At 42.0% G+C, this 13,328-nt stretch overlaps 2 protein-coding genes across 2 annotated transcripts; one reads left to right on the plus strand and one right to left on the minus strand.

The window, feature by feature from the left end:
- The first annotated feature begins 1,487 nt into the window (after positions 1 to 1,487).
- Positions 1,488 to 6,266, plus strand: trappc6b (trafficking protein particle complex subunit 6B). Its single transcript, XM_084015925.1, has 6 exons — positions 1,488 to 1,693; positions 1,780 to 1,847; positions 2,221 to 2,338; positions 2,455 to 2,538; positions 3,959 to 4,052; positions 4,542 to 6,266. The coding sequence occupies exons 1-6, from the start codon at positions 1,613 to 1,615 to the stop codon at positions 4,571 to 4,573; spliced, it is 477 nt and encodes a 158-aa protein (XP_083872051.1). The 5' UTR covers positions 1,488 to 1,612; the 3' UTR covers positions 4,574 to 6,266.
- Positions 6,267 to 7,375: 1,109 nt separating this feature from the next.
- On the minus strand, positions 7,376 to 11,668 carry LOC311017316 (guanylate cyclase activator 2B-like; the record flags this gene model as incomplete). The annotated part of the gene is made up of 3 exons (XM_084015567.1): positions 7,376 to 7,440; positions 10,704 to 10,899; positions 11,597 to 11,668. 3 exons carry the CDS (start codon positions 11,666 to 11,668, stop codon positions 7,376 to 7,378), a joined length of 333 nt encoding a protein of 110 aa, XP_083871693.1.
- Positions 11,669 to 13,328: the final 1,660 nt, after the last annotated feature.

A 13,328-nucleotide genomic window follows, 5' to 3' on the forward strand; every position in this document is an offset into this window, starting at 1 on the left:
TGTTGATTTCTGCAGTGTGTGGGTCTTGTTAGTGCATTAATGTATCTGCTTTAAGGGTCCATGTTTAATGTAATCATTAATATTTTTAACAATGCACCAGGTTAGAAAGTTCCATCTTTGTACAATATGCACCATTGGTTCCATGAAAATCTCCTTCCTGTTCAGGCAAAATTGGCTTTTAAACTGAAATATCTCTAACTTCAACTTGTGAATGTGAAGGAAACATTATTTTGCAGCCGCTGTCCTTGGAAATCCTATTGGATCATTGGGGCAGTGAGGGTGGAACTGGGGATCACGTGAAGCACATGCTAGTCCTTTTCTAGGACTCGTTCTGACTCATGAACACAGTGACCCCATACTGCTATCCCTACTTACTGCAGTGGCTGATTTTAGATTTAACAGATTTAAAAAAAAAAAAAGGCACAGTGAATGCAGATGTAGAGTAAGGAGTAATCTAACCAGATCAAACAGGTTTTATTCCTTGTAGACAAGGCACTAATAATCTTAGGAGAACACCCAATGTTATATCATGTACTAATAATCCTCAACATGTTACTCAGTTGAGAATCTCAGAAGGCATTTGATAGGTAAGTTGGAGTTTCCTAACCATACACTGGAGGTTTTTGGATTACATTTAACTTTCATAGACTGGGTGAAATTGGTTTATAGAAATCCCAAATCACAGATCAGGGTTAATGGGTGTTGCTCAGATTTCTTCATGTCTTAAAAGAGGAGTCAGACAAGGGAATTCAGGTTGAACGTCGGCAGTAGATACGCATAGGATATCTGCAGGGGATTTTCTGCGAGATAGGATCTGTATCTGGAATGGTTCACATAATGCAGATCCAAAGATAGGCAACATCTTCTGAACATGCCTCCTCATGTGTGGAAAGTTCTCCTCATTGAAAGAAGAAGAAGAATCCAGCAGTGATACTGACTGAATGTGCTCTGTATCCATCACACTGCAGGTCAATGGTTGAGCTGAACATCACTCAGTGCACTATTCACGCTCCAGTGAAGGGAGAGGAACCATGTGCATTACATGCTCGACTGTTTTGAATATGCAAATCACCGAAACATATAGACTCTACATGTTTTTTATCGGCCACAAATCCCATGAAAAGACCCAACTTGTTAGTCAGTCCCTCTCTACTTCCTGATTTATTGTCTGTGGCAGGCTTCCTAAAAAGGCCCAGTTGCTGTAATGTTTAACAAACGTTACTCAAACTGGAGGAAATTTGTTGGGACCTATTTTCAGCGGCGGATGAATCTGTATTTGGCAGTGATAGCTGTGGCAGCAGCAGGACAGTGTGTTTTTGGGCAACTTAACATCATATTATATTATAATATTCTGGCTTCACTTTTCATTATAATGCACAGACTGAACATGGCGTGTTGTATTTGATATCGCTGCTTAATTCCAGGCCAGCAGGGGGCGGTAACGCAGCAGAATAAACGCACTCTTCTTTCACCGGCGGATGAACAAGAAGAACGAGGAAGTAGCAGAAAGCGTTCATCGTCTAGTGTTTTACTTGAATAAAGAGCCTGTCTGTCTGTCTGTCTGTCTGCCTGCCTGTCTGTCTGCGGAACCGCAGTCTGCGGAGCGAGAAGAATGGCAGACGAAGCTCCCTTCCAGTTTTTACACAACGAAGTGATCCAGTACATTTACAAGTCGGCAGACAGCGGAGAGACGGTGAGAGTGAGACAGGCAGGAAGCGTTCGTTCTCTAGAGGTCGGTAACTGTCTGTCCTTCATTCGTTCTGTCTGTCGCTCATTCAGGAAAATGGGAGAAATATCGCCAAGCTGGAGAATATGGGATTCCGAGTCGGCCAAGGACTCATAGAGAGGTGTGTGTGTGTGTGTGTGTGTGTGTGTGTGTGTGTGTGTGTGTGTGTGTGCGCGCGCGTGCTCGTGCGCGCGTACTTGTGTGTGCGTACATGTGTATGTATATATAGGTATACAGTATATGCGTGTGTGTACGTATTTATATCTGTGTGTAAAACATCTATCTATCTATCTATCTATCTATCTATCTATCTATCTATCTATCTATCTATCTATCTATCTATCTATCTATATTTATCTATTTATTTATTAATTAGTGGTCGACCGGTTTTTCAATGGCCATGCCGATATTTAGAGAGCAGGGCTGCCGATGGCCGATCTATAATGCCAATATCATTGTATTTATACATTTGTCTGTCTATTCCTTTCCTCTAGACTAACAAAAGACACGGCACGGTTCAAAGACGAGCTGGACATCATGAAGTTCGTCTGTAAGGACTTCTGGACTTGTGTGTTCAAGAAGCAAATCGACAACCTTCGAACCAATCACCAAGTAAGCTCATACCCGCTTACTTTGATTTGAACAGGTTATCGTTAACGAGCCAACCAAACTCAACATGCTTCATGCATACTTTATATGCCTGGAATATAAATATATTGTCATTTCAGGGCATCTACGTTCTTCAGGACAACAAGTTCAGATTGCTGAGTCAGCTGTCGGCTGGGAAACAGTATCTGGAACAGGCCCCAAAGGTTGTTTTCACACTATTATACTTTATTATGACTTTGTGTTCTGTAAGGCTCTCTGTCCTCTCACAGAATATACAAAGCCCCACGATAAGATGTGATACAATCTTTTTGTTATTTTAAACATTTTGCCATATGCTGTGTATCAATAACTTATATTACAATATATTTTGTATTTTATGACCTATTTTATACTCATCCATGTCTTTATGGACCTTGCTTTGTGCTCTGGTGCACAGTCATGTTGGAACAGGAAGGGGCCGTCCCCAAACTGTTCCACAACGTTGGGAGCATGGAATTGTCCAACATCTCTTGGTATGCTGAAGCATTCAGAGTTCCTTTCACTAGAACTAAGGGGCCAAGCCCAGCTCCTGAAAAACACCCCCACACCATAATCCCCCTCCACCAAACTTTACACGTGGCACAATGCAGTCAGACAAGTACCGTTGTCCTGGCAACGGCCAAACCCAGACTCGTCCATCAGATTACCAGATGGAGAAGCGTGATTGGTCCCTTCAGAGAACGTCTCCACTGCTCTAGAGTCCAGTGGCGGCGTGCTTTACACCACTGCATCCGACGCTTTGCATTGCACTTGCTGATGTATGGCTTGGATGCAGCTGATCGCCATGGAAACCCATCCATGAAGCTCTCTACACTGTTCTTGAGCTAATCTGAAGGCCACATGAAGTTTGGAGGTCTGTAGTGATTGACTCTGCAGAAAGTTGGTGACCTCTGTGCAATATGTGCCTCAGCATCCACTGACCCCGCTCCGTCATTTTACGTGGTCTACCACTTCTTGGCTGAGTTGCTGTCGTTCCCAATCACTTCCACTTTGTTCTAATCTCACTGACAGTTGACTGTGGAATATTTAGGAGTGAGGACATTTCATGATTGGACTTGTTGCACAGGTGGCATCCTATCACAGAACCACGCTGGAATTCACTGAGCTCCTGAGAGCGACCCATTCTATCACACATGTTTGTAGAAACAGTCTGCATGCCGAGGTGCTGCTTTTATACACCTGTGGCCATGGAAGTGATTAGAATATATACATGTCACAAGACGAGACAGAGAAACTAATAACAAGGAAACAGAAACAAACAAACAAACAAACAAAAAGAAGAGGGGGGAAATACAAAACAGCAAAAAGACAAACAGGGAGAAGGTGTGTAGTGTGTGTGTGTATATATATATATATATATATATATGCCAACAGTCATTATAATATTAATCATCATTCCATTTTCAGTGTTTTAGCAGAACACGCTGTTGTAGTTTGACAGCTGATGTCCTGGAACAAACGCTCCCTTGAATTTTCCTCAGGATCAATAAAGTATCAATCTATCATTAATCAGGTTTTCTGAAGCTGTGTGATGCCTCTCTGTGATGTCATCCTGACTCATGACACGGATGCTTGTCTCTGCAGTATCTGGCCTTCACCTGTGGGCTGGTGAGAGGAGCTCTGTCCAACCTGGGAGTGAAGAGTATTGTGACTGCCGAGGTGTCTGTCATGCCTGCGTGTAAGAAACACTCCCAATTATGTTTTTCAGGGACGGGAGTGTTTTTCCCAGACCCAACTGTCTCAGTTGTAAACAGTTTGAGAAAATGTGTCAAACAAACAAATCCGAACTCATCACAAAACTACATAGTTAGGTTTGGACAACAAAACCACTTGTTTGGTTTTAATAAAAAGCAGGTGTAACAACGTAAATAATAACAGACATTCCTCGTTGGCTGCATGCCTCTCAGAGGAAATAGTAATTGATCTCTTCAACTATCGCAAAGTTAAAGTCCATCATGAGCAGCTCCACACTACTAGAGTACTTGATTGCTTGTTCACACTGCCTGCTCACAGTGCACATGACCTCAAGTCTCGCCAGAACAGTTCACGAGATTTACACAGAAACACAATATTTGACAGAATATGTATATATTAAAATGAAAGAATATGCAAGATAATAATGCAATGGCAGCAATTACAGATGCGATGCTTTCTCCTCTCTCTGCAGGTAAATTCCAGATCATGATCCAGAAGATGTAGTGATGAGCTGTGGCCGCACTCACTCTGCAATGCTCTGCCTTCTACCGCCTGGAGTTTTAGGCATTAAAGGGAAATGCCACGCATTGTACTTTTCTCTACAGTTACAATTCCAATTCAATACTTTGTCTAGAACATCAACATCCCATTTCTGAGAACAGTCTTTACAGTCTTTCCTGATCAGTACTATTGAGGAAGCAGGAAGTGACCGACACAAACCTGATCTAAAGTCAATGAAGCGGTATGTTACAGCTGTTATTCAGATAGAAAGATACGCCTGCATAGGTGGGTTCACGACAAAAGTTTGCATCACACTACATTTCCTGCATTCTGGTGAGTATTGATACACCAATTTATGGTGGAAATATTTTATTTTAAAGGCTTTGGCCCCGCATGTAACAAAATGTGTCATGATGAGTCTATGTGCTGTTTTACGTGTGTGCTCTGTTCGTCTCTCTGTACGTGAGAGGAAACGTAGACTACTTGAGAGTTTTGACTACTTCAGCAGTCCTCATGTAAGCCTGCTTCTCATGCAACATCTGGACCCCCCCCCACGAACAGCTACAAACGGTAAACAGTACCCTCCCGATCAGTACACAGAATATAAGACTCATCAATACAAGGCAATTGTTGTGCTGTGCTGAACAGTTGGAAGCTTTGAAGCGTTACATGAATTTTCAAATTCTAAGACAATGCTGTACAGCTATTTGTTGTGTTGAACGCTACTATTAATTCACAGAGTTACACTAAAGGATTGGTAGAATTAGATTCCGGTGATTGTAGGATCGTTTCTGACTCGTGTGACTCAAACATTTCCAATAACTCCAGAGCGCTGTAAAGGCAAAATTTAATGAAGAAATATGGATGTCATCATTTCCAAAATGCACAATGTGCTTCTTGCAGAAACAACATATTCTGCATCCATATGTATTTTCTGGCTTTTATTCTTAAAAAAAAAAAAAAAAAAAAAAAAGAAGTTTCACTGCAGAATAAGTCATTTAAATAACAATGCAACAGGTGCACATGTGGTGGCTTATAAAGGGGAGGAGAGATGCACTCTGATTGGTTAAATTCATGTGACACTGAAAACTAAATCAACCCTGTGCCTTACCTCGATCTCGCTCCGTTATAATAGCAGATGTGCCATTCACACCATGTTGAATAGATGGTATACGACTTTCTAACAAAGTGAGTGTGTGAATTTTGAACATGTTAGTGCCCTCTGGTGGCACAAAGGTATACTACATAAACAGTTTGCATTGCTACACGGTAAACTGTTAACCAATTTAAAAACAAAGATACAGCCTGAATAATATGCTCTATTTAGATCTTTAGTGTGTTACAGAAAACGATTTTATGTTTAAGAAGTTTATTAAGAAAAACTAAATAATGTATATATAATAAAGAAATGTATGAATGACAATTAAGAAATGGGGCCCCAGCATAGATAACACAATGTCTACGTCTGTACAATTCAACATTTAACAAACCAACCGACAGTAGAAGGCAGGCAGAGTTCCTTTCCATCCTCAGATATGACTCTATGTGATTTCATGAGTGAATGACTAAAGACTGATCACTGTGTTCCCCATGAAGATATTAACTGTAGCACTAATACTGTTGAAGCATGGTCAAATCCAAAGTGTTTGTCTTATATGTCCATTTATTTTGTTTTTATTAAAGTTGCTTGACTACAGGTTGTGAAATGTCTGTTTACATTCCAGCTGGCATGACTTTTCATTTTATGGTAAAAAAAACCAACAGAAAACAAGCCCGGTCATAAACTATTCTGGCAGACAGATCATACAAGAAGTGGGCGGAGTCACGGTGGGTTTGAAGCCTCGAGTTCAGCATTTTGGCCATCACCATGTTGGAATTTTTCCTATCAGTGAAGGATATGACCATATTTAGACAGGGTAGCCCCGCCCTAAGCATATGTGTACATTGTCCTGAAACAACTTTGAGATATTTAATTTCTGTCTGCAAGATGACCATCACTTTACATCCGATCCAGGCAGACCGAATAAACCATGTCTTCAAACTTTTTACAAATTGTCACCATTATTGAGTTACGTCCTTTTTATCGGTTTTATTGCAATGAGATCCTAACAATGTTGTTTATTTTGGGTTAATACAGAAGTAGGAAACCAGCTGAAGGGCTTACTATTCACAACATGTACAAAGCAGCAGTGGTTATTTCAGCCATGATGGATCAGTGTCTACATGGAGGTAAGCCCCGCCTCCTTCAGTCCGGTGACATAAATACAACTGTGACCAAACGTGTGCGAGTAATTCAAGGTGAACATCCTCTTGGTGAACGTAAGAGTTAGCTTTAGTTCTTTCACTCTAGTTCCAGAGGACTGCTGAGTCATGTTTGTCGTATCACACAGGAAACGCTCTGTGGAAGCATCACACTTATCACATCAGCATCTTCACAGTCAAGGTTTCTCAGTTCAGTCTCAGTGTTTGATTCAGCATTTAGCCTCGCCACCACATATATAAACAAACAGACAGTTTATCAAGAAATGAAAAGAAAAATATACCTTTCAAATACTTTATTGAAATTTCATTCACAATGAAAAGATAGATAAAGCTCTGCCAACATGTATTGTTCTCTGTTGAAATGACACATCCTTCAGTGTACGATCAAACAAAACATAGAAGACATATTAGAAGAGACGTCTAATTAGTAAGCACACAAACAAAAGCTATTCAAAGTTTTGTTTTGTTGAATATCATAGTTGATTATAAAAGCAGTTGGTCAGTCGATCATTCTGTGAAAGGACCACGGTGCAGGATTCCCGTTCAGCAGCCGGTGCAGGCGACAGATTCACAGATCTCACAGGCGTCAGAGTGGGTCGCTACGAATGCTGAACAGGAGGGGGGACAAAATCATTTGTTGGGGAAACAGGAAATGATAACAGAAATGGCTACTAGAAGTTGAGGTATCTTGAATGAGGAACACCTCAGCATGTTTCAAACAAAGTGTGCATTCAGAACGGCTACTAACACATTTGGTTCATGCTTACTAGTTTACTTGTTCAAATATAATACATCTACTCAGTCCCCATCAGTAATCATCACAAGTGGTTTGGATGGGTGTCACATGGCTGAACATAGTACGGATGAGACGACTGGTTGGTTACGAACGTCAAACTGTTAAAAAAAAAATGTCAACAGTAAAGTCTGTCTGATATAAACCTCCATCAATATTCACTGTCGACCCACTTCCTGCTTCAACTTTGACCTATAGCGTATGTGACCTGTGCAGTGAAGGTTGTTAGCAGCATCTGCCACCCTCTGAACCACCGGGTGGCATATGTCATACTTTGATTTCCAAGAAGAATGAAATATTGTATTTTGATTAGGGTTGTCAAATGATTAAAACATGTTAATTAATCACAGGGTAGCTGTGGATTAATCAGGATTATTACTCATTTTAAATATACCTGAAAATTCCCATTTCTCTGTATATTGTTGAGGGAACAGAAAGATGAATGACAGAAGGTGTATATGCACCAGAATTTGAAGCCTCGACAAATGGAATACTTTTGATCAGACAGAGTACACATACTTACATTTCAGTTCACAAGATTACTTAATACTACCTAACAATATCTAACAATAACTTTGAAAACATTCAACTTTGTGTTTTCCTGATATAACAGAGCAGAGTTTAGAGAAGTGATATTAATAATTAACTGTTTAACTGTGCTGTCAGTTACACAGTTAAAAGAAATAGCATTGATAAAAAAGCTAAGAGACTCAGAAAGCACCTTAGACTCGCTAACTTTCCATCGGCCTGTCCATCAGTGAGTGTCATCATCAGACACACAGCTGCTAAATGAACTGATGTGGTTGAGACTCACGGAGGGAACTTCCCATCCATGGAGCCAACAGCGCTAAAAAATAAATCAAATGAATCATCTCGCATTAACACATTCATTTTGACAGCCCTATTTTGGATATGGAGAAAGATTTTTTGGCATTTTTTTCCTGCATATATTGTCAGACAGGGCTGCACGGTGGTGTAGTGGGTAGCACTGTCGCCTCACAGCGAGAGGATCCTGGGTTCGATTCCCAGGTCGGCCCGGGTTCCTTCTGTGTGGAGTTTGCATGTTCTCCCCGTGTGAGCGTGGGTTCTCTCCGGGTTCTCCGGCTTCCTCCCACAGTCCAAAGACATGCAGGATGGGGATAGGTTAATTGATGACTCTAAATTGCCCGTAGGTGTGAATGTGAGTGTGAATGGTTGTTTGTCTCTATATGTTAGCCCTGTGATAGACTGGCGTCCTGTCCAGGTGAACTCTGCCTTCGCCCAATGACAGCTGGGATCGACTCCAGCCCCCCGTGACCCTAAATACAGGATAAGCGGTAGAAAATGGTTGGATGGATGGATGGATATTGTCAGACAGATGCACAATATTGATAGGTGATGTGATGGAGTTAAAATGTTTTTAATGTCATTTGCTCGACACAACATCTACTGGTGACCTGTGTGGACATGAGCTTGTGAGCAGTCAAACTAACAGTGATTATTCCTTCTCAAATACCTGACGTAAGTATTCCATTTTTCACAAACAAACATTTGAGAAACATCAGTAATAAGCATAATTCTACATAACTTTGTGTAAATATTGGTCGGGCTTTTTCATAGAGAGGCTCAGCTCCACCTTTCTGGTGTTCTCCATGGGACCTTATTTCAGAATAAATATGTACGCTAGTCAACGGTGAGAGACAAACATTGTTTTAATCCTGTTTGAATTGTACCATGAATTACACATATGATGTTTTTCAATTTAAAAGCTTGTCTCAGCTTGTCATAGGTCTGTCGTCATATCATTTAGTTTGGTGTGAACGTTAGCTTGAATAACGTTACATCCTGGTACCGAACACACAGGCATCGTAGCTCCAGAGAGAGACACACTTATCACACTTTTGGGTAGAAAATCTTTCTATTTCTGTATTTTTGATGACTTTACAAAATCAGACGTTATTAACATGTAGTTGTGCAGGGGCTGTCTTGGATGACACGTCTCTTCAACATTGCGTGGAAGTCAGGGACAGTGCCTAAGGAGTGGCAGACAGAGAGTGTGTACCAACTACAGGGGTATCACACTACTCAGCCTCCCTGGTAAAGTCTACTCCAAGGTGCTGGAAAGGAGGGTTCGGGCCAATAGTCGAACCTCTGATTGAAGAGGAACAATGCGGGTTCCGTCCTGGCCGTGGAACAACGGACCAGCTCTTTACTCGCGAGGATCCTGGAGGGGGCCTGGGAATATGCCCATCCAGTCTACATGTGTTTTGTGGACTTGGAGAAGGCGTATGACCCCTGGGAGATTTTGTGGGAGGTGCTGCGGGAGTATGGGGTGAGGGGGTCACTTCTTAATGCCTCAGGATCCCCCAGTCAGAATTGGCTGATACGGCCCAGGAAAGGGAAGTTTCCCCTGCTGGAGCTGTTGTCCCCGCGACCCGACCACGGATAAGCAGTTGATGATGATGATGATGACTTTATTCACATTCATAATGATCTTTTATAATGACCATCATCATATGTGTAATTCATTGTACTATTAAAACGGGATCAAACTAGTATTGGTGTCCTGCCGTTGACTACCGCACTTTTCTTTCTTTCCAAAATAAGGTGCCATGGTGGTCCACTGGAAGGGGCTGGACTCTATAAACCTCTGGAGGTCTGACTCCTCACGTTTCTGTTGGGACTTGGAGTTATTTCCAGACCTCACGTATTAGCTTACAGTATTATAATAAGTTAACATCCATGGTGTAATCAACCTTAAACCAGTCCCTCTCTATGACATTTTGGAATATATGCTGTATGAACCCCGGGTGGCAACAGTCCATGCTATAATATACTATATGACTGGATATTGATATATTTTTGCTAAATCTTTTGTTAAATGGTTGCAAGGGATGTGATCTTAGATGGTTAAAAAGGCATTTCATCTGGACAGTAGCAGAGTTTTCTCATAAAGGAAGCCACTTCATCCTTTAGTTAATCACAAACATTCAACATCAACACATTTGGAGATATGTGGTGGGGTAAAAATACAATATTAACCTCTGATATGTAGTGGAGAAGTAGAAAGAAGCATGTAAGCATGTATGTGGACTTTACCCAGTCTGGCCAGAGATGCTCCGGCGTCTTTCCTCAGACACAATGGTTTGAAGTCTTCGGGCAGAGCCGGATTTGAACACACAGCTGCTGCTCTCGTCTCCACCATCCGGAGTAGCTGCTCCGCTGCTGCATCGTCTCCAGTCATCAGAGCCCCCAGAGCCTTCACCGACTCCAGGGAGAAGTGGAAGTCTCCCTCCTGCAACGTTTCACTCTATTAGCTGACTGCTGGTCCTGGTGTGCATCAGGATCCAGAATCTGGTACTCACTAGTAATCTTTTCTGCCTGATGTGTCTTTAGGAGCTTCATATTAGAAAGCATTTTGTTTTCAACAGTTAAAAGGGATTAAAGAGTTCAAACAGTTCTCCATTCCAGCAACTAAGAGTTAACAGAGGTGAGTTTGTGCAGAGGTGAGACAAGAGCCTCTCTTTTTTCATTTTTGACACAACTATTTCTGTCATTTTTCATGTGAACAAGTGCATTATCCTACTTTAAATGTCTTCCAGGAGACTGTCTGTATGAAAATGTTCTCCGTTACCTCCATGTTTAAGTAATATCACATCTCCCCTCTCTGTGTCGGCTGGCATGTATAGTTCTTAATCAAAATACCCCGTTTCTTACCCTTTACAGCGGCTAAGAACAATATATCACTTGAAACAGGTGGAAAATAATACGCTGCCACCAACATGTTGTATGTAAAGGTGGAAGCCTCACTTGAAAAGTTGCTTCAAATAATTTGCGATGAGTAATCATCAGAGTCGAGGCCAGGGAAAGCTAAACCAACCACTCATATATGACTCCTATCCTTCAAACCGACCAGATTACACATAAACAAGAATACCTGGGTGATATTTCTGGCGGGAGTTTGTTTGAATGAAGATTTCAGGTGTTCTTACCTTGACGGTGGCAGTACTGCAAGACTGGCACAAAACCAGGAGGAGGACTGACACACAGATGGTGGTCTTCATCTTGTTGCCTGTGATGTCAAATTAAATTGTTGTTGGTCGTTTGTGAGCGTCTCTCAGCCCTTCTCGGTATTTATTGAGCCCTTCTCGCACAGTGGGCGAGGCGAGGGTAGTTAATGATAAACAACAGGTAATGTTTATGATGCCATAAAAGCTGCACTGTTGTCCCATACCGTGGAAAACTGAGAAGAAAAATTATGGCTATTAATTGTATTATATTACCAAGTGTACAGTACTCTGATAAAGTGGCGTCTTGCACTCCCCTTCGATAAGGTGCATACGGGTGGCTTCTTTTTCCTGCATGGGAACAGCTCTAAGCACGTGTGCTCCAATTAGTCTAGATTAGAACAGCACAGTTTTTCTAATCAGACACAACATTGCATATATTTAGGCCTTGGTTGTTATCTTAGTAACAGTCAGTGGTGTAGTGGAGGGTATCTGCAGGTATACAGGGTATACCTCCCTCTTTTTCTGGCAGTATACCCACCTATCAGCCAGAAAGCCATTGGCATATATAGGAGAGTATACCCACGCCCTCCTCTGTAACCTACCCATCTACCTAGCAGTACACCTCATCAACTACCACCACACCACTGGTCACAGTTACTGTGTATATGACTCTCCAGTGCCTATACAGTTGGGGCAGACTCATCTCTCCATGTCAGAACACCAGTGCCACCTGCAGGAGGCAGCAAAACAACAGGCTTAGTAGTTATTCAGGGGTGCTGGGTAGCCAAATCTCCGAATGCCCTCTCGTCCATTGCTTCATAGAGACATCTTTGTGGCTCATGTCAAGACAGTCTGTATCAGACTTCATGGTCAAAGCCCCCAGCTGGGGATTTGTAATGCGGCCCTGCCAGAGCCCATACCAACCAACGCACTCAATGGCCATCTGCTCTGCTCGCTCACTTAATCAATGCACCCAGTATGCACCCTTTACTGGGCTTCACCTGGCTTAAACTTCACATCCCTCACATAGACTGTTCTTCAGGTGTCACTTCTCTGGACCAGAGAGCCAGCCCTATAGGTCGCTCTGTCGCTGAGTAAGTAAGTTGACTGATCAAAGCTGCACAATTGGTCAGTCGAGTGCACTACGTCACCAAGGGGCATTGTGGGATTCAGAGGATCAGAAACAGTCACATTCAAAACTTGATACAGACACATGGACATCACTGCTGCAGTGTTTGTCCGTTGTTAGCACGCCTGCAGCCAGCGTCTAAAAAACGATTTACCTTCACCCCTGTAAAGGTAAGCAAAGCATCACAAACCTCAACAACATCTTTAGGTGATTAAGTGGCTCGTTGGGTACGTTGTTGTTGGACAACACTGGACTTTTTTTACTAGCATTAGCCAACACTCAGCCACTGGCTGCTCCTGGAACTCCTATTTAGTTATTTAGGTATCTAGTCACCACTGTGTGAGATTTATTACCTTAGCATACCAGTATTCATGAATTGAAGACTATTAACGGGGAAATATGGTATGACAGTATGAAGTACAGCAGCGGTGCTAATGCAACACCACAATAATGTAACAGGAAGGACATCATGTGATTCATCAGCATCATCAACAACAATGTTGCCCTGGTGACTGATAGGCTGCAGCGTGTAAAGATGGTTTGAGTCAAGAGAGATGGATTTTACTTTGTGTGGTGTTAGAAAAT

This window comes from Eutrigla gurnardus (assembly GCF_963514095.1).
Source record: "Eutrigla gurnardus genome assembly, chromosome: 8".
Classification (NCBI taxonomy): Eukaryota; Metazoa; Chordata; class Actinopteri; order Perciformes; family Triglidae; genus Eutrigla; species Eutrigla gurnardus.